Here is a 21,613-nt window from a genome sequence, read left to right as displayed (position 1 = left end):
GTGTAATACTCCACTCCATGTCATAGCCTCACAAGATATCTCACTTGATGTTACTGACACTGGTGCCTCAGTCAGTTTCTCCCAGCTGTTCCTATTATTGATCATGAATTACTTAACCAAAGAATCACAAGCATCATGTTACCGCAGTTGATGTGGAGAAGAATCCTCTGGAAAACTAATCAGTTTCCAGGATTTTTCAAGGTCATCAATTCTGGCAAAGTTGGTGAAAATGCCAAATGAGTAGTCTATTAGGTTATGCTCAAAATTACCATCACTCAAACACACGTCAACTACTTATCCAGCTTTTCCAACTACATCTACAAATCTGCTTCAATGTTTAAAGTCCATAGATTCATGAGAGATATCTAAATTTTCCTGCCACATTTGGGTTGAACGAGTTTAATGCAATATCTTTGATAGCAACAGATTGCCTTCTGCGAAGGAAACATTGAACAGTACATCACTGGTACAGGCCCTTTGGCCCAGAATGTCCATGTCAAACATGATGCCAAGTTCATCTCCTTTGCTTGTACATTATCCATATCCCTCCGATCCCTGCATATTCACCGAAAAACAACTCTTGGATCTGCTTCCATCACAAATGTGGCTGCTTCAGTCTTCAGTGTGTCGTGGCTTTAGGGAGAGGCCCGTACGTGCAGACCAGGTAAGTCGATGATAACATTGCTTACCAATTGCACTAAATGACTCTGTTACTTATCTGGCTGACTAGGAAATCACGTCAACCGCAGGTTCAAGTGTCAAAAGTCTATTGAATTGCTGGAGGTAATTTGTTAACTGTATCATCGTCTTATCTTAAGTGGAAACAGCATTTATATCTTTCCATGAGAGTGGATACATTTCTCAGATAAAGTCATGCTTCAAGTAATAAATTGCCGGCTTGGTGGGCAGGTTTGGTGGGACTGGCATGGTGGGGCCGGTTTGGTGGGGCAAGTTTGGTGGGGGCGATTTGGTGGGGCAGGTTTGGTGGGGACGGTTTGTTGGGGCAGGTTTGGTGGGACAGGTTTGGTGGGGCAGGTTTGGTGGGGCAGGTTTGGTGGGACAGGTTTGGTGGGGGCGGTTTGGTGGGGCAAGTTTGGTGGGAATGGTGATCTCCTGCTCCTAATCGTGGTGACTCTGGGTGTTGGGCTGAAGGTGAGGGGCTGAGGCGCAGGTTTGTCACTGGTGGTCAGATGATGGCATGACTGGGACTCAGAGCCTGGTGGAGCTTGCAACATTGAGTCAGTTCTCAAACTTCCTGAACAAAGTGAAAGAAAGGTATCCATGGACATCTGGACAGCTTTCCTGTCTTTCATCTGTTCTACCTGTGGCCACATCTGGTGCCACACCACATGTTGGGACCTTCACCTCTAAAGATAGCTCTCACTTTCTCAGGCGACAGAATGCCTCCAAAAGCCTCTCTATGCTGGTGATGCTGAAAGCCCATGATGCAGGTAAATGGGACTAGATCGGTTCAGCAAAGTGGTTGGCATGGATGAGTTGGGCCGAACGGCTTGTTTCTATGCTGTACAACTCGATGACTCTATAACCTGGGTTGAATTTGATCTTCTAACCATATGCTTCATCCTTTAACCATTCGTTCCATTGCAACATCGATGTCCATTGTAACACTTCTTGCTCTTCCAAGGTAAAGCTCTGCCACAAACCAGAAAGGTCAACTTTCCATGTACAGTTGTACACAGTCAGCAGACTGCAGATTCTTTCCATGCAGACATGTTGGGTTAACATCAGCAGCAGTATGTGTGAGAGCAGCAATAAGTGTAGAAGATAGATACCAGCCTGTGTTGATACAGCTGTGTTTGCCCGAAATTTCAATTTCCTGCATTAGTGAACATTCTAGTGAAAAAGGCTTTGCACGTCGTGGACAAACACCCGCAGGGGTCAATTGTGTTATAACGAGATTGTAAATTGAATGTTCATTAATCAAGGGGTGCTTGCCTTGCAGCTCAGCTGTGAACAGTAAATCCTCTTCTGCAATTGCAGCAACATGTTGCAGAATGATTTCAGTGTGGAGGGATTAGTGAAGGATTCTGCGAGACAGGATCCAGATCATTTCAAAAGGCCAGGACTGATGTCAGCATGTCTCCGTGCTGGGAAATCAAGCTGATTGATAAGGCCAGTGTGGTAGATGTTGTATACATGGACTTTAGCAAGACCTTTGATAAGGCACGACATGATAGGCTGGGCTGGAATGCAAGATTACATGGGATACAGGGCAAGCTAGCCATTGGATTGAAGGTAGAAGGCAAGGGGTTGTGGTCAGTGTTACAGTGATCATATGTTATGTGCCGGCGCTGTCAAACAGGGGTGTCATTTCAGGCTTTGCTTTGGGGGGGGCAAGCTAGTCTCCCAAGAGGGTCAAACAAGATTATAGCCTATCATTACATCCCAGTGTATAACTAGTACAATAAAACATATAATACTTATAATGTATAATAAAACATATAATGTTTAAGAAAGAACTGCAGATGCTGGAAAAATCAAAGGTAGACAAAAATTCTGGAGAAACTCAGCGGGTGAGGCAGCATCTATGGAACGAAGGAATAGGCAACGTTTTGGGTCGAGACCCTTCTTTAGACTTCAAAACATATAATACCCACTCACCCACTCACACCTGCAATGGACCACAACTCTACTTCATTCCATGTCAGATCCACACCCTCAACAAACGCTTCCTCGCCTATCTGGACACAAGCTTGCCCGCCTCCAGACTGGTCCCTCCACCGACATTCTTCGACTCGACCGCCCGCAGGCCCGGAGCTCCACCGCTGCGACGGCTGCACGAGGCCAAGATGGCCACCACAAGGAGCAGCAACAACATCCACCGCCTTCCCGACCAAACCCAGGCCCGGACCACCGAAAGTGCCGCAGCTGCCGACTCTCACCGCCTCCCCGGGGCCACCGATGGTGCTGCCACCGACCCGTATCTCTACTCCAGCTCCCCACTGGCCTGCCCTCGCCTCTCCACCAGCCACCAGCGGGCCAGAGCCATCACCTCACCAGAGTTCCCGGCTCAGCACCAGGCCCACAACCTCCGCCATGCAGACAGCACGTGGTCTGACTCTGCTGGGTCCTACTGCTCCCCCCTCCTCCTACAGGGAACCTCAGTACTGATGGGTCTTCCTTTTCCCAGTCTTTTTTTTGATAAATAGGTGCAGGAGGAGGCCATTCGGCCCTTCGAGCCAGCACCGCCATTCATTGTGATCATGGCTGATCGTCCCCAATCAATAACCCATGCCTGCCTTCTCCCCATATCCCTTGATTCCACCAGACCCTGGAGCTCTATCTAACTCTCTTAAATCTAACCAGGTTATCCAGACCACACACCCATAGTTAAAATTCCCCGCTGTTTATTTTGGCTCTGGTGAGCACCGGCAGCACTGCCCCCCCCCCCCTGGTGGTGGTAGAGAGTTGGTTTCAGACTGGAGGCCTGTACAAGTGGTGTGCCACGGGGATTGGTGCTGGGTCCACAGTTGTTCATTATCTATCTTCTATCTATCTATGTTATCTGTTCTCTATCTTCTTCTGTTCTTCTCTACATGTAGCGCTTCTTTGCCCTCTACATGAGCTGCGCCCCAGGTTCGTAAACTTTAATTCCCTTATAGGTGTTTTACTGGTGTTTCTCACACAGATATTCAAAAAAAAACAACACTCAATAAATCAATCTTTTATAGTACCTTTAAGTATTAATTACTATGTGGGCCCACACACTCACTCACACAAGCCGGCAACATTAAAAACAAAACAAGAATAACCCCACGTTGCAGGCCTGGTCGAAGCTGGAGAGCGTCGCGGCCAAATACAGTGGAAGCCGACAAGTGCACAGTGCAGAAGCTCACAAGATGGCGGGGAGTTGGCTGACCAGAGAGGACCCCATGTGGCAGAAATCTTCCTTCTCCCTCATTGTCTCCAGGGCTCAGCTAACCGCTGCTCTCACTCTCCTCGTAATCACAAAGTCCAAACAGCGACAGTCTTTAATCCACACCTCCGAGCTGAAGGGGTAGCAGTTAGCCTAGGCTTCTTCTGTCTTCTTCTCTCTCTCTCCTGGACTTTGATTACCCACAATCCCCAGCTCCCGCCCCCAAACCAATCACCACACAGGAAAAATGATCTAACTCATTAACAACAAATCAAAATGCAGAACACATATTCACAGCAAAACTTATATAAATCTCTTAATAAGAAAAACTAATATGAAGTTACACAGGGCTACACCCTCCCCCTGCTAAACGTCTGATGTCCCTATCAGGCTAACCTACTGTGCACTAAACACATCTGCTTACTTGGGCTCTTTAGATGGATTCTGAACTTAACGTTAATCTTGGTTCACTAATGTCTGTGGTCTCTGTGTCACAGCATATTTGAATAATCAGGCCTCTATAAACTATCGTCACAGGTCTGTCAGTCGGCTGTCCAAGTTTGTCATAACTGAGGCGTAGGACAGGTTTCACAAGCCGTTTGGCACAGGGTGTCTGGGAGGATTCAGCAACCACAGCCGAGGTGTTAGGGGTAGGGACGTCTCCCTCCCCCAGCTCTGTGTCCACCACAGAGTCTTGGTGTGGCTGTAAGGGTTCTTCCAGATCTTCTGTTGCTACTGGCAGTTCATCCACTTGATCCTCCTCTTCAGGTGAGTCATGATCATTGGAACAGACGCTGATAGCTGTATCTATCATGACCGGACCATGTCTGTGTTCAGCCTCCAGGCCTTGGGTTTGCGGACGTAGACAGAGTTTTAGCTGGGGTAAGTAGTAATTACTCTCCTCTTCAGACTCTGAAGTCGGTGGCTCTTGACTCACATGTTCTGGGGTTTTGGGCTTGACACTTTACTTTCTGTGCTCTGGTTACTGGTTTCTTTGGTTGTGTTTTCCTCTCTGCAGGAGTAGGCAGTCTTACCAAGTAACCAATGGGAAGCAAGTGATCTCTGTGCATTGTTTTCACTATGCCTGTTCCTCTCTCTGGTTTCACACGATACACCGGAAGATTGGGCAACTGTGCTATCACCACATAGGGCAAGGGGTTCCATCTGTCCTGTAGCTTGTGTTTTCTAGTGATGCCAAGATTGCGAACCAGGACACGGTCTCCTTCTTGCAGTGTCTGATTTCTCACTCTTGCATCATAGAGTCTTTTGTTCCGTTCATGGTTTTTGGAAGCTGCTTCAGCTGCTAGCTGGTAAGCATCCCGCAACTTATTTTTCATTTTGGCCACATATTGGTGATGCTTAAGACCATCCTCTTCCTCCCAACCAATGCCAAAACAAAGATCCACTGGTAGCCGCGCCTCTCTCCCGAACATTAAAAAGTAGGGTGAGTACCCTGTTGCATCATTTCGGGTGCTGTTATAAGCATGCACTAGCTGGCTTATGTGTTGGCTCCATTTGGGCTTTAGAGCTGGATCAAGGGTGCCAAGCATGGACAGGAGAGTACGATTGAATCTCTCAGGTTGGGGGTCTCCCTGAGGGTGGTACGGAGAGGTTCTCGACTTGCGAATGCCCAGCATGGTCAGGAGCTCTTTGATAATTTTGCTCTCAAAATCGCGACCCTGATCTGAGTGGATGCGGGCTGGCAGTCCGTAGTGAACAAATAACTTTTCAAAGAGGACTTTAGCCACGGTGAGGGCCTTTTGATCTTTCGTCGGGAATGCCTGAGCATACCTTGTGTAATGATCTGTGATGACCAGCACATTGGCAATGCCTTTGGAGTCGGGCTCAATAGAAAGGAAATCCATGCAGACCAAGTCCAACGGTCCATTACTCGTGATCTGTTGCATAGGGGCAGCTCTGTGTGGAAGGGACTTCCGGGCCACACATCTCCCACAGTTCTGGATGTAGGTTGCAAACTCAGAGGCCATTTTGGGCCAGTAAAATCGGTTTCTGACAAGCTCTGTGGTTCTTTCAATGCCGAGGTGACCAATGTCGTTGTGCATGGACTTCAGAACCATTGATCTGTACTGAGCAGGTAAGATAAGCTGACTCACCTCTCTTCCAGAGGGTCTCTTAATGACTCTGTACAGGAGGTCACACTTTATCCGAAGCTTGCAACTTTCTCGCTGCAGCAAGGCGACATCAGCATTTGGATGTATAGGAGCTGGGTCACATTTGCCTAGCTTCACTTGAGACATTACCACACTGATGACAGGGTCTAATCTCTGGGCCTCTATCAGTTCTTTACGGCTCAACTGCTCAAGCTCATTTCCCTCCACTTGAGACAATGTGCCCCAGGAATTTCACTTTTGGTAGACAGAATTGGCATTTGTCAATGGAGATCTTGAGTCCACATTCCTCCAGCCGATCCAAAACTTTGAGGAGACGTTCTTCGTGTTCCTCTAGTGTTTTTCCAAAACACTATGATATCATCAAGATACACAAGAACCTGGATCAGGTTCATGTCTCCTACAGCCTTCTCCATCAATCTTTGAAAGGTTGCAGGAGCACCTGTGATGCCTTGGGGCATCCGCTCAAACTGGAAAAAACCAAGAGGGCAAATAAAGGCTGTCTTTTCTTTGTCTGCCTCAGACATTTCCACTTGGTAATATCCGCTTCTCAAATCCAGCACAGAGAACCATTTACTGCCAGTCAGACAATCAAGTGCATCATCTATGCGCGGCATGGTGTACTGGTCTGGGATGGTTCTGGAGTTCAGCAGACGATAGTCAATGCACATTCTCACTTTGCCATTCCTCTTCCTCACTATGACAATGGGAGAGGCATACGGACTTCGGGGTTCTTTGATTATTCCGGCTGCCAGCAGTTCTTGGAGATGGCGCCGAACATCCTCAATGTCTGCAGGTGCGATTCTGCGGGATCTCTCTCTGAATGGTCTAGAGTTTCTGAGTCTTATGTGGTGTGTCACACCTCTCGCTAGACCCACATCCCATTCCTCCAATGAGAATACATCAGCTCTCTCTGACAACTTGTTGGCTAACCTAGCTCTCCATGCTTCGGGAATGGGTGAATCCCCAAAATTGAAGAGCTCAGGATCAATTGACATTGTTTTCGGAGACTTCTTTGGCTCAATGACAGAGTCAACCAGGTACACTTGGGCTAGCACTGTACCCGCAGGAAGAGCAGTTTCTTTTTGAGATTCATTTCTCAGCATGAGTGTGAAGCCATTGGTATCCATAGCTGAGGGTGGCAGGACTACTGGCGGAACCAGCACACCAGCAGGAAGGTTGGTACTTTCATCAGCCTCCACCATTAGGATGCTTTTATCCATAGGTTGCTGCTTCTCCACTTCACAGACAGCATAGTGTGCTCCTCCAGGTGGGATTCTTAGAGTCCCAGGGCCCTGCCATTTCACTTGGCCGACCACATCCATTGGTGGATTACAAGGTGATGGGGATTGTTCAGAACGAACAGTGTTTATTCTCAGAGAGTGAACCTCATCGTTGCCTTTGAGTTCCTCACATTGGTACAGCAGGGAGCGCAATTTTGTTGTATTAGTGCCAATGACAACAGGAACTGGGTCAGGACTTGGCGAATCAGGGCATATTAGAGCCACCACGGGAACTATTTCTTCAACTCCCTTGGAATTAGGAGGCAGTCCCAGCTCAACTGCCACATAGCCTGTATATGGATAGCTAGTGTCACTCAGTCCCCATATGGCAAGGTCTTTGAGTGGGTGAATGGGCACATTGGGAAGGAATCTGGTGTGCCAACTCTCAAAGATGATAGTGACTCTGGAACCGCTGTCTAAAATGGCTCTACAGGGTTGACCATCAATTTTCACATCAGCCATCATGGATGGACCAACCAGTCCTTGTGGCAGGTTACGAGGCTGCTGTGTGTAGACTGGACCAACTTGCTTCGACTCAGCAAACCTTTTGTGTGACGCTTTATCTTCCTTACTTTTGCACAGAGCACCGAGTAATTTTTGGATTACTTTTGGGCTGTTCTCTGGGGCTGTGCAGTGTGTGGCAATATGACCATTTTCTCCGCATCTGTAACAGAAGAAGCTCTCTGAGTCTTTGGCATTATGTGGTTTAGCTGCTGGGCTGGGTCTGGCCTTCCCATCCCTCTTTTTAGGGTCTGCAGTCACAGGACTGTGAGATACAGACATCACAGTTAGCTGATGTTGTAGCTGCAGCATCTGTTGCCTCAACATTTGAACTTCGTTTTCTTTTTCAGTGTCTATAGTTTTCTTGGTGGGTTTGAATTTTGGCTCAGTGTGTGTGTCTTACTGCTTTTCCCTTAGCTCACCAAGCTCTGCACGAAGCTCTTGAATCTCTGCCTTCAACTTTTGGTCTTCTGTAGCTTTGGTATTGGCTTGGTCTCTGACTTGTACTTGTCTTACTGTTGTAGTTAATTTTCGTCGAGCTGTCTCATATTCCTCCCCTTCACGAATCTCATTTAGGAGCTTTAAGAAGGTAGGAGGTTTCTCTTTTCTTTCTCTCAATCTCAACTGTAACAGCATCATATCAGAGTCAGTAGCACCTCTAATGAGTTGGTGAATTCGAGCATGATCGGCTCTGTGGCTGAGAAGGCCTGCTTTCTGCACTACTTTGATCAACGAGCGTTCCAGCCTCCTTAAAAAGTCAGAGAGCTTTTCACCAGACTGTTGGTGAAGGCTCCTGAAGGCAAAATATAAGTCTTCTCCTGACACAGGCGTGCCAAAGGCACTTTCCAAGGCCTTTACATAGCAGTCAGGGCCAGCATCTGGGTCGTTTAGTCGTACAGCCTGAATTATTTCCAGGGCCGGCCCCTTTAAGCTCTCGACTATTCTCTTTCGTTTCTCACGTTCAGAGCAGTCACATTCTTCAATCATTAGATAGGCTTGTTCGAGCCAATGGTCAAGGCTCTCCTCTCCTGGCGGTGTGGGAAGGTTTCCAGAGAACATCCGCAGACGTCGAAATGCATTGTTCTCACTGGTAGGTCTCATCGTTTTTCCCAACAGGTCTCCCACTGCTCGGATGATGGACTCTGGGGAGCTTCCTTGTGGAGTCTCTGTAGTCAGCATGGCTTGAACATCATTTACTGATTTTCCTTCATCAGTCATTAGTTTGTTTAGCTTAGCTAAAAAATCTTCAGCTGGGCTCACAGGTTCATTGAAGAGGAAAATTTTCCATTCTGAGCCTCCCTTCACTGGCTGCAGTTGGGGGGGAATGCGATCTGGCTGTACAACTTCACGGCATTCACAGAGTACCAGGTTGCTGCCAGTCTGAATGTCACTTTGGACGTCCCGTACCTTTACTCTCCCAAGTGCCTTTACTGTCTGAACAGTCTCTTCAATGTCTGCTTGGTCAGTATTAGTCGGCACGTCAAACAGGACAAAAGCATGGTTTGGGTCTAAGCATGCTTCACTACACCAGCTATGAAGCTTAGCTGCTAACTGAGAGTCTGCTTGAGTAGCCATTATACTACAACTGCTATAGGCACTTTAATACAAAAGTCGGGAAACAAAAACACTTCTTAAAGGCAAAAACTAACAGTAAATGAAATGGTAATTAATCTCAGCGGTGCCTCCATTTTGTGTAGCGCTTCTTTGCCCTCTACATGAGCTGCGCCCCAGGTTCGTAAACTTTAATTCCCTTATAGGTGTTTTACTGGTGTTTCTCACACAGATATTCAAAAAAAAACAACACTCAATAAATCAATCTTTTATAGTACCTTTAAGTATTAATTACTATGTGGGCCCACACACTCACTCACACAAGCCGGCAACATTAAAAACAAAACAAGAATAACCCCACGTTGCAGGCCTGGTCGAAGCTGGAGAGCGTCGCAGCCAAATATAGTGGAAGCCGACAAGTGCACAGTGCAGAGTTGGCTGACCAGAGAGGACCCCATGTGGCAGAAATCTTCCTTCTCCCTCGTTGTCTCCAGGGCTCAGCTAACCGCTGCTCTCACTCTCCTCGTAATCACAAAGTCCACACAGCGACAGTCTTTAATCCACACCTCCGAGCTGAAGGGGTAGCAGTTAGCCTAGGCTTCTTCTGTCTTCTTCTCTCTCTCTCCTGGACTTCGATTACCCACAATTCCCAGCTCCCGCCCCCAAACCAATCACCACACAGGAAAAATTATCTAACTCATTAACAAATCAAAATGCAGAACACATATTCACAGCAAAACTTATATAAATTTCTTAATAAGAAAAACTAATATGAAGTTACACAGGGCTACATACACATGGCTACGATTTTTTGTCAGCTCACTCACCGTTCTCCTGTGCTGCGAGTGCAACAAGTTTCATTCCGATTGATGGTATATCATAAAAGTTAGCGAGGTTTAAAAATCTTAAAAACCATCGACCTCCTCTCCTGCCAGTCAGCGCCGCACAGATTGGTTTCTTCTCCTGTCACTCCCCGTGACGGTCCACCCCTTCCTGCGCCATCGAGTCTTTACTGGAGCTGAGGGACGCTTCCATGCAGCTTCCATGCTGCAGTAAAAGATGTCATTAAAAGGAAAGGGTGCAAAGCAAAATGTAGCTGACAAAAGGTGTAGGAAGGAACTGCAGATGCTGGTTTCAACCAAAGATAGACACTAACTGCTGGAGTAACTCAGCAGGACAGGCAGCATCTCTGGAGAAAAGGAATGATTTAACTGAGTTACTCCAACAGTTTGTGTCTTTTGTTACCGGATCTGGAAAGGATTTGAGTTAAAAGGAGAGAATGGGCAGGCAGGATCTTTTTGAGATATCACGAAGCCAACTCTGTATCCAGTTGCTAGCTCTCCCTGGATCTCACATGACATGATCTTCCAGAGCAGCCTAGCTTTACCAAAGGCCATGCTGAAGTCCATATAGACATGCCCAGGACTCTGCCGCACAAATCTTGTTGCTTATTTCTTCATCAGTCTGAGTTGCTGATACATGATGCCTCCTGAGCTTGTTTAATTATTGCATCATTTGAACAAAGGGAATTAATTATTCTGTTGACCATACAGAAGGAAGAGTCCTTGGTGATCAACCTGCTTCACCCACCTCTTTGCCAACCTGCTAACTCAACATGTCTAGGAAGGAACTGCAGATACTGGTTTAAACAAGATAAACAAGCTGGAGTCAGGCAGCATCACTGGAGAAAAGGAACAGGCAACATTTTGGGTGGAGTCCCTTCTTTCGACTAAGAATTAAGTAAAGTTGGGGTCCATTGCGGATCTGGGGGAAGCATTTACCTATTTGCTCGTTTATCCATCATCTATTCCGCATTCAAGTTTCTGTGTTTGTTTTCCAGTTAGCAAGCTAAGTCAGCTAAATGAGAGGGATATAAAAATGATCCAGAACCATAACATTATTCTTTTTTCATTCATCCCATGATGTGGGCTTCACAGGCAGAACCATCATTTAATCGCCCACACATATTTGGCCTCTAGATGGTGAGCTGCCTGCTTGAACCGCTGAAGTCCTTGAGATGTGTGTTTACTCACAATGCTGTCATGGAGGAATTCTAGGAATTTGACAGCGGCGAGTGAAGGAATTATCAACATGTTTCCAAGTGGTGGAATCGAGAAGTGGGAAAGACAAGCGGGGAAATCACAGAGGGAAAGCAGTGAAAGTTGGTCTCACAAAACTCTTGTTCGGGAGAGCAGGAGAACATCTTGAAAGTGGAAATACTAGGAGATTTCTCAGTGGATCGGTAAAACGAAGACACAAGAAACTGCAGATGCTGGATTTGGTTCACCTCAAGACATGACTAAACAAGTTGGGTTTTAATAAAATGTCAATAGTTTGTCCACTTCCTCCACAGATGCTGCCTGACCCTCTGAGTTCCTCCAGCACTTTGTGTTCTGCATTGGGTTACTCTGCATTGCTGTGCTAGACTGATATCAGGCACTGTGCTCTTCAGGTTAAATATTAATCCTATTGTGATCTTTGCCACACACACCCAGCAAATTAATTAGAAAATATTGATCCCTAGGAGAAATATTAATAAGTGACTACTATGACTCAATGAAACCACCACTGAGATGCAGCTGCTGAAGATTTCACTGAATGGCACTGAGGGGTACGGTCTGGTTTGTCAAGAACTGTCCACTGCCCCTGCACAAAGTAAGGCCTGGTACCCAGTGTCGCCAGAGACATCACCAGAGCCTGCAGAAGGGTCTCGACCTGAAACGTCACCCATTCCTTCTCTCCAGAGATGCTGCCTGTCCCACTGAGTTACTCCAACTTTTTGCGTCTTATCTTCAACCCAGGAGACCAACTGGGCTTTAGAATTTATCACAGGTTGTCTGGCCTTGGGCTGCCCTGTACCGAGCTGATGCAAGAGGAAGTCCCCAGTCTGGGTGATAATTAACCTCCAGAGAGAAAACCGAAGGGCAAGGATTCACCATTCAGAATTGTGCATAGAAAGGAGATGTGATTGTAGTGTTGTTTTTGCGATCACTCAGAGATCTAACAATAAGCTACTTTCCACTGTGACAGCCTCATCAAAGGGCATCTAGTGGATCTGATACACTGTTGAACAACAAGCTTATCAGCTGTATTTTATTGGATGGTTCAGATTATATCTGGCAGTGTGGATAAACTAATTAAGTTACTTATTGTACTGCTGATAATTGAGTATTACAATCACCATCCCATATCTCCATTTTATGTGGCAATGATTGAATAATTGTGAATCAGCACATGGATCTTTTTCCCACAGTGCAGGGGTTTGTGGCGGCCCAGGCAGCGTGCACAAAGTGTTCTAATCAAAGCAATGGGTGCGGCTGAGAAAGGTCCAATATAAATGGCCTGAGGAGTGAGTAACACAGTGTACTGAGTGCCATAATCTTCAGTGTGCTGCCCTTTAAACCTTGTGCTCAATGATATGTTCATGATGCTGCTATAATTTCACTGCGTTCTCTTGTATATTGACATAATGGAAAGAGGGCCAGCTTTTATTTTGATCATATCTTAACTCTTTATTGCAAAGCCAATCACACAAGTTGCTACTGGTTGTCAATGTGCTTCTGACTTGCCTTTGTCTGCACTAAACCCCAATAATTACAAATATTAGCAGAAATATTCTGCCTTTCACCAGGATATTCAGCTGAACCTGAGAATAAGACTTCCCTTTGCTTCTGTACAGTGATGCTAGTGGCATCTGCTCATAGTTCTCAGCCCCAGGTACGGCTTCAGGAATTGGTTACAAGAGCAGTAGCTGTCAAACGTGAGACCGTGTCTGGAGTTGCTCACAGAACTCTCTGCTCAGTCCTTGTCACAGCCTCTTTGAAAATGAAGTAGCCCACGGCAGCCTCCGACTGGTCAGTGAAGGGCGAGCGGCGTTTAGTTACAGGTTTCCCACCATGGACCTTACGGAAGTGAAAGCCTGGTCATCCTCACAGTGCGTGGTGTAGGTGCCATCACCACCCTCCACTGTTACACAGTTAACTGTCCCAAAGTCACGTTCACACGTTGACATCAACAAAGATGATCGAGCTGATGGAGGTTTGCCACACAGGTACAGATAGAGTGAAAAGTACAGTACTTGCATTGTTGAGGACTTAATATCAACTGCTCTCAGTCTACCCTGGCATGTTACAGGAGATAGTCCGTGTCATGTTTCTGATCAAGTTTCAGAGAAGCTCCAGCTCTTCGGGCTAAGGGAATCAAGGGATATGGGGAAAAAGCAGGAACGGGGTACTGATTTTGGATGATCAGCCATGATCATATTGAATGGCGGTGCTGGCTCGTTCGGTTGAATGGCCTACTCCTGCACCTAATTTCTGTGTTCTATTATTCCTGGTTATTCATAGTTCAAAGGTTAACATAAACAAGTCCCACCACACTACATATTGTATCATTTCCAGGTTCAATATATGCACCAAAACCCCACTGCACATGCAGCGATGTTATCCTGACAAGCCAACCAAATTAGTCCTTATCTCCCAACAACATGACACCAGTCAGCAAGATTATTGGGTGTGGTGAATGCAGCTCTCTGGACCTTCATTACCTGGTGCCTTTGGTAATTTGAATATTACATTTGTCTCACTAGCAGTTCCTATGGAGCAGTGTTGTTGTTGGTTCCTTCGTCCTTGAGTAACACAATGACTTCAAGTTGATAGTGTTACAATGCTATGGAGAAATTATTATGAGGTTGGGTACTAGAGATGGAAGCCCCTTGCTTTTGTAAAGCCAAGGGAAGAATTCTGTTCCTGCAGGCAGCATGGGAATGAAAAGATTTCTCTGAGCAGCTCTCAGCTGTGACGTGATGGTGAGGTACTGGAGATGGAGCAGCGATGGATAGACTGTGAATGCAGATGGATGCATCTGGCTTCATGGACAATACAAGGACAAGTGGGAAGGAATATTATAACTAACACAACAAATGGAACTTGGAGTAGGCCCTTCAGCCCATCAAACCTGGCCATCCATTCAGCGGGGTTAACGCTGTTATCAGTTCTGTTTTTGTACATTAAAAGGTGCCGGTATGCTCAATTAATAAATATACGTGTCATGTGGCTGGTAAACCACACTGCCAGTTATACGCCATTGTGCTGCCCCCGATTCCTTCAACATCCAGAGATCCAGTCCCTAGCCTGAATGTCTTTGTTGCCCTGCAGGGTAGAGAATCCAAGACTACAGAGACTCTGGATCTGTACACTCCCCGGCCATGGGAAAGATGCTCTCCGTATCTACCATATTGAGCCACCCATAAGAAATGTTGGATGTTTAAAATGTTTCAATTGAGGTAATTATTGTAAATACCATTGTATTGTAATAATACATTATTGTATTATCTTCGTTTCTGCATCCCACTGACCTGAAACACTGTACCTGTTGTTCAAGATGTGGACTCTTATACATCGGCGAGACCAAACGTAAACAAACACCTTCGCTCAGTCCGCCTGGACCTACCTGATCTCCCGGTTGCCAAACACTTTAATTCCCGTACCCAATCCCACACTGACCTTTCTGTCCTAGTCCTCCTCCATTGTCAGAGTGAGGCTAAACACAAATTGGAGGAACAGCATCTCATATTTCGCTTGGGCAGCTAACAGCCCAGTGGTATAAATATTGATTACTCTCACTGCAAGTAACCCCAGCATTCTCTCTCTCTCTCTCTCCACCCCTCCCCCACCCGTCACACCAGCTGTTTGATCTCACCTAGTTACAGCTAATAATGACCTGTTTCCTTTATTATTGTTAATTTTGTGCATATCTTTCATTAATTTGTTCTATATCTCTTTACCTAATCGTCTTTATCTCTCGTTTCCCTCTCCCGTGACTTTCAGTCTGAAGAAGGGTCTCGACCGGAAACATCACCCATTCCTTCTCTCCAGAGATGCTGCCTTTCCCGCTGAGTTTCTGCAGCATTTTATGTCTATCTTTGGTTTAAACCAGCATCAGCAGTTCCTTCCTACACACTTTTCCATATCACAGGCGACCTGCCATCTGCCTACCCACTCAGCCTGTCTACCTGTGCCTTTGTGCAGTCGAACTCTCAGCTCATGATGACTATTTCCGCACTTCCTAGCTTTATGTCATGTCAACACCTCACACACATATCTGTCAATCCATGATGAGAAATGATACTGTGTCATTAACAGATTGCTATTACATTATAAATGTGCACACTTCGATATTTTCTCTCTAACCCAGGTGCAATACCCAGAATCAGGGCTGACCTTAAGCCAATTGGACCAATTGCTCCCAATTGGGCCCCGCGCCAGAGTAATCTACTCTCGGGTCAGATGGATCTACCCCAGGTGGAGGGTGGAGAGAGGGGTGGAGAGAGAGGAGAGGGGTGGAGGGGGAATGGAGAAGGGGGAGGTGGGTCGTTCCCTCACAGTCCTGGGGCAGCGCTCCCGTCCCTCCAGTCGCCATGCTTCACGCACACAGCCCCGGCTCCACCCCTCTCTCTCCCCGGGGAGGCGCGGTGAACAATACAGGGAGAGCCAGGCCGGGGGTTGGAGCAGCGTTTACAAACCTTGGCCTCAGCTCACACCCGTCCGCCCGGACCTCTCCTTTCTCCCTTCTCTCCTTCCCTCCCACACACACACACACACACACACCCACCCCACCCCACCCCCCAAGTTAGGATGGGGTAGAAGCCCAAAGGGTAGGATGGGGCTGAAGACCAAAATTTAATGCATGGACTGGTTTTTCGCCAAAAGTTATTGGTTTTCCAGGATCTAGTTAATTAAATTACTTTTTTTCATTTCACAGTCACTAAAACAAGAGGTGTTGTAACTATGTACTTTTCAGAGGTGATCTACACATTTTGTTTGTTACTTGTAGGTACATGTATGCAATGTTATATTAAAATGTAGCTTAGACCTGTTTGGTCCATTAACTCGCAGGCACGTTTTAAGCGCACATTTTGATTACTTTCTTCTACCATAGAGATATAAAGTCTATAATAGACTTTATTTGTATTTCTATGATTCTACAGACCTTGGCTGGGACCCTGGGACTCACCACAATTGTTCCCAATTGGACCCATTACCTCCTAAGCCGGCCCTGCCCAGAATCTTTTCCTTGGTACAAAGTTAAGTCCAAAGTCGAGCATTTTGAAAACGGGCAAGTTCATAAATACATGCTTGAAAAGGAGAGAGTATATTGTCGCAGCAAGATGAGGTCTCTCAGCCTTCTCGTCAGCATTGCACTATTATCTGTTACAGCGAGCGTCGCCATTCCTATTATCCCAGGTAAAACAAAGTCATCTTCAAGCAGTTTTCTGTGTTTCTTGCTTCACGCGATTCATTCCATTTATGATAAATCTGTACAGTTTCATTATGTTTTAACTTGTTCGATTCTGCCTGTTGTATAATTGCAATCACACCAGGCAACAGTAAGGAGGCTGCATTCATCTCAGCTCTGCAAGGTCCAACATTGACTTGCATGAATATATTAGCATTTTCAAAGCTCAATGTTTATATGAAACTCTCAGGCCAGTCAAGCTGCTGTTCCTCATGGGTGTGTGAGAGAGAATCTGAAACTGGTCTGAGTGCCAGTCTGTGCTGCAAGCAAATGCCAACCATTCAGAATTAAGGTGCGATCTTTTAGAAAGGGGGTGAGGAGGAATTTCTTTAGTCAGAGGGTAGTTCATCTGTGGAACTCATTGCCACAGAGGGCTGTGGAGACCAAGTCAGTGGCTATTTTTAAGGCAGAGTTAGACAAATTCTTCATTAGAATGGGTGTCAAGGGTTATGGGGAGAAGGCAGGAGAATGGGGTTAGGAGGGAGAGATAGATCAGCCATGATTGAATGGCGTAGTAGGCTCGATGGGCCGAATGGCCTAATTCTACTATAAGTTGTGAACGATGATAAATAGTTTCCATTGTGTACATGACGCTAAAGCTAGGTTCTAAATCCAAAATCGGTTTAACATCAGTTGAATGTCAAATGTATTTTGACTTAACTCTCTCCAACTTGCATGGTCTATGTAGAAACAGAACATTTCAATGCTAGATCATGGAGAATGTCTTGTGCTTCAGTTAAAGTGATATAGTTAATTCTACAAGAACTGTTTGGTGAGCAGTGGTGTGGTAATTCTCCACATTGTCCTCAGAGCCACCAGCATTAGTCACACATGTAAACTGAGCTTTCCTAGTCCGATGTCAGACACCAGCCAGATCCCAACTCACTTCATTTTCCATCTTTGAGTTCCACATTCATTTTTAATTAAATTACAAATTTCATGTAATATTAGAAGTCTTGTTAGTGTATCAGACCCAAATGATCTTTTGTGTTTAGAATCATAATTTTCCAACACTGGCCTAGAAGTTATAATGTTCAGTGCAATGGGATTCATAGACCCATAGAGCTATACAGGTACTACAGGAAACAGGCCCTTCAGCCTGATCTATATTTCTTCAATCATTCCTATCGATATACCTGTCCTAATGTCATGATTGTACCTGCTTCTACCACTTCCTCTGGTAGTTCATTTCTCACACCACTCTCAGTTCCTTTTTAAATCATTCTCCTTTTCCCCGTAAATTTATACCTTATTTTAGATCTCCCTACTCTGGGGAAAAGTATTTTGGCTAGTAACCTTTTCAATGCCTCGTGAACCTCTTTTATGAACCTCTTTAAGGTCATTCCACAGCCTCTAACTGCTGACTGGTTAGCACGCAACAAAAGCTTTTCACTGTACCTCGGTACACGTGACAATAAACTAAACTCAAATGGACTGCAAGGAATAAACACGCAGCCTCTTCCTACAATTCAAACCCTCCAGTCTAGGCAACATCCTCGCACCCTTTCCTGTCTGATGACATCCTTTCTTTCGCAGTGTGACCAGATCTGTACACTCCAAACGTGTCCTGGCCAACGCCTACTGCTTTAACATGGTATCCCAATTTCTATACTCGATACGCCCTCTGATGAAGGCATGCTTTACCAAATGCCTGCTTCTCCACCCATCTTCCTGTGTTAATATTTTTAGTAAATTCTGTATCTTCACCCCTAGATCCCCGTTCTACAACACTGCTCAGGGCCATTCACTGTGTAAGTCCTGCCCTGGTCTGTCTTACCACAATGCCATACATCACATGTATCTGAATTAAACAGCAACATATCATTGGCTCCAGTTGATCAAGATCTGTTGTAATCTTGGATAACCTTCTTCACTGTGCACTACAACAACAAATTTAGTGTCATCTGCAAACTCACTAACCATGGCACGTACATTTGTATCCAAATGGTTAATATAATAGACAATAGGTGCAGGAGTAGGCCATTCGGCCCTTCGAGCCAGCACCGCCATTCAATGTGATCATGGCTGATCATCCCCAATCAGTACCCCGTTCCTGCCTTCTCCCCATATCCCCTGACTCCGCTATTTTTAAGAGCCCTATCTAGCTCTCTCTTGAAAGCATCCAGAGAACCCGCCTCCACCGCCATCTGAGGCAGAGAATTCCACACTCACAACTCTCTGTGAGAAAAAGTGTTTCCTCGTCTCCGTTCTAAATGGCTTACTCCTTATTCTTAAACTGTGGCCCCTGGTTCTGGACTCCCCCTACATCGGGAACATATTTCCTGCCTCTAGTGTGTCCAAACCCTTAACAGTCTTATATGTTTAAATGAGAATCCCTCTCATCCTTCTAAACTCCGGAGTGTACAAGCCCAGCTGCTCCATAAATGACATACAACACCAATCCCTGTGGCACACCACTTGTTAGATGCCTCATGTCTGAAAAACAATATTTGACATCACCCTCTGTCTCTTAGCTCTAATGTACTTTGTACTCAGTTGACTAGCCCGCTCTAGATCCAATGTGATCCAACATTCTGGACAGCCTGCCACACATTGCCTTGTCAAATGCCTGCCAATACGTGTGGCCTCATCAACCTTCATGGTTATCTCTTCAAACAACTCAATCACATTGTCAGACACGTTTGGCACATGCAGACCCACGCTGACTATCCCCCCTTGCCTTTCGAAATGTATATTGATCCTGTGCCGCAAAATCCCTCCAGTTATTTACCCACCATTGATGTTAGTGCTCATCACCAACCATCTCCGCTGTGGCCCAATGCATCATCAGCAGTGGGTAGTTCTTGCTACATCATTGCAGGAGGCTGAGGAACCAGGACTCAGGCCACTTCCATGAGGTGGAGAGTGATCCAACTGTTCAAGCATTCCCTGGCCCCTGGGATTAGTTGGTAAGGTTGGCATTCAGGATCAGGGAACATAGCATGAGCCATGATCATATTGAATGGCAGTGCTGGCTCGAAGGACCGAATGGCCTCCTCCTGCACCTATTTTCTATGTTTCTATGAGGCTGCTCTGAGGACAAGAGGTGAGATTGGTGAGTAGTGGCTGGGGACGGGGTGTATATTATTGGGACTAAAATATATCAGGTATGTTTGGGACTTGTTGGGGTCTGGCTTTGCACAGGGCAAGCATAGTTTTCCTGGAATGACTCACAAGAGTGACCCCCTGGACAATGTCAGTCTTTCTCATGGCGGGAGGCCATTCGATCAGCATCTGGCATTGACGTTATATCCACACGCCCGTTGTACGGACACGTGTGATCAAACCTATAGTGACGGGGAATGGATCACCACATCTCACTCTAGCAGATAAAGAGCTTGGACCAATTTGAATTGTTTTCTCTGGAACGCCAGAGGATGAGGGAAGACCTAGCAGAAGTATATAAAATTATAGGTAGGGTCGATATTCAGTCTGTTTCTCAGGGCAGAAATGTCAGACTAGAGGGTGCAGCTTTAAGGTGAAGAGTTTAAAGGGGATGCGCGGGGCAAGCTTTGTGTGGGTGTGGCGGGTGGTGAAAGCAGTTATGGTAGTGGTGTTTAAGAAGCATGTAGACAGGCATTTCAATAGGTAAGGAGCTGAGAGATAGGGTCAGCACCAACATGGTGGGCAGAAGGGCCTGTTCCTGTACAGGATTGTACCGTGAAAGTCACATTATCAATGTTGTAGAACTGAAATAAATAGTGCAGTGTGATTGAACACTGAAGCCAGCATCTTGATTCCCTTCGCTATGCTATGAGAATGATATAATATCCTTTGGTGTAGGAAGGAACTGCAGATGCTGGCTTAAACCAAAGATAGACACAGAATGCTGGAGTAACTCAGCGGGACAGGCAGCAACCCTGGAGAGAAGGAATGGGTGATGTTTTGATGTCACCCATTCCTTCTCTCCAGAGATGCTGCCTGTCCCGCTGAGATACTCCAGCATTTTTTGTCTAATATCCTTTGGTGTTGATGTTGGTTTATGAGGGTTGTGAATGCACAGATCCAAGCATCAGATCTGTTGTCTCTGACACCCAATACTAAAGGAACAGCAACTTGCTCCAGGTAAACATTGGGTGGATGTTGGGTCTTTGCCAAGGGCCATCCATTCTTCTCTGGATCATGGGTCCAGTATTTCTCATTCGCACCACTCTGCTGGGAGTGAAATTGTGTTCCTTTTTTATAAGGGAACGCATGAGCTATTGTTTGGTTCACTTTGAATGAAGAACCCGCATGGATTTAGCCCTGTGTGAGTTGTGGGAGTGGCATTCTGTGCCATTACAATCTGCAGGAAGACCACTGCTGACTGGCCAGCACCCACAGATGGTAACGGGTTGGAAAAGTTTCTGCTGCTTTTGGCTGTGATGGTAGAACTTCATACTGGGAATATATTAAATTAGGACACAGATTGATCAAGAAATAACCATTTTACCATATTACGCAGATTATTTCTAAGCATTTGATGGGGATGAAGTTGAGACGCTGAAATTCTGGGCCCTTGAAACTCATTGATAGTTTATACAGAAGATAGATGCAAAATGCTGGAGCAACTCAGCGGGTCAGGCAGCATCTCTGGAGAGAAGGAATGGGTTTTTTATATACTTTAGTAAAACCTAACAAGAACAAAGTAGTAAATGGGAATAAATAGGAGTATCTCATTTGACTCAAAGTTGAAATCTTTTAAGAAAAGATAATTTTTATTTTTAGATTTAGGAATGTGTTTCAATAGACAATAGGTGCAGGAGTAGGCCATTCGGCCCTTCGAGCCAGCACCAGTGAGCAACATGATCTGAACTCTTCGTGGGTGATGTGGAATGGACAGCCTCTGATGGACACAATAATTTAACGCACGTGTGCTTTCATGTCGTTCCATTGGAAGAACCCACTCACACACCAGATCCATACACCCCTCCCCAGACTGGACCATGTACCACTAATCCAGCACAACCTAGAGTCTCACCGGAAACTTTCTCATC

General features: G+C 45.8%; 2 protein-coding genes across 2 annotated transcripts in view; one reads left to right on the top strand and one right to left on the bottom strand.

Annotated features, from left to right (window-relative positions):
* Window positions 1-8,189: 8,189 nt before the first annotated feature.
* LOC116980136 (paraneoplastic antigen Ma1 homolog) lies at window positions 8,190-9,365 on the bottom strand. The gene has a single exon (XM_033032247.1). It carries the CDS (start codon window positions 9,363-9,365, stop codon window positions 8,190-8,192), a length of 1,176 nt encoding a protein of 391 aa, XP_032888138.1.
* A 3,996-nt stretch (window positions 9,366-13,361) lies between these two features.
* Window positions 13,362-21,613, top strand: part of LOC116980135 (intestinal-type alkaline phosphatase 1-like) — a 31,561-nt gene continuing 23,309 nt past the window's right edge. The window contains exon 1 of the mRNA XM_033032246.1: window positions 13,362-13,392. Coding sequence (XP_032888137.1) covers window positions 13,362-13,392 — 31 coding nt within the window. The remainder of the gene's footprint in view (window positions 13,393-21,613) is intronic.

This window comes from Amblyraja radiata, chromosome 13, assembly GCF_010909765.2.
Source record: "Amblyraja radiata isolate CabotCenter1 chromosome 13, sAmbRad1.1.pri, whole genome shotgun sequence".
NCBI lineage: Eukaryota > Metazoa > Chordata > Chondrichthyes > Rajiformes > Rajidae > Amblyraja > Amblyraja radiata.
This window is presented reverse-complemented; position numbering and strand designations above follow the sequence as displayed.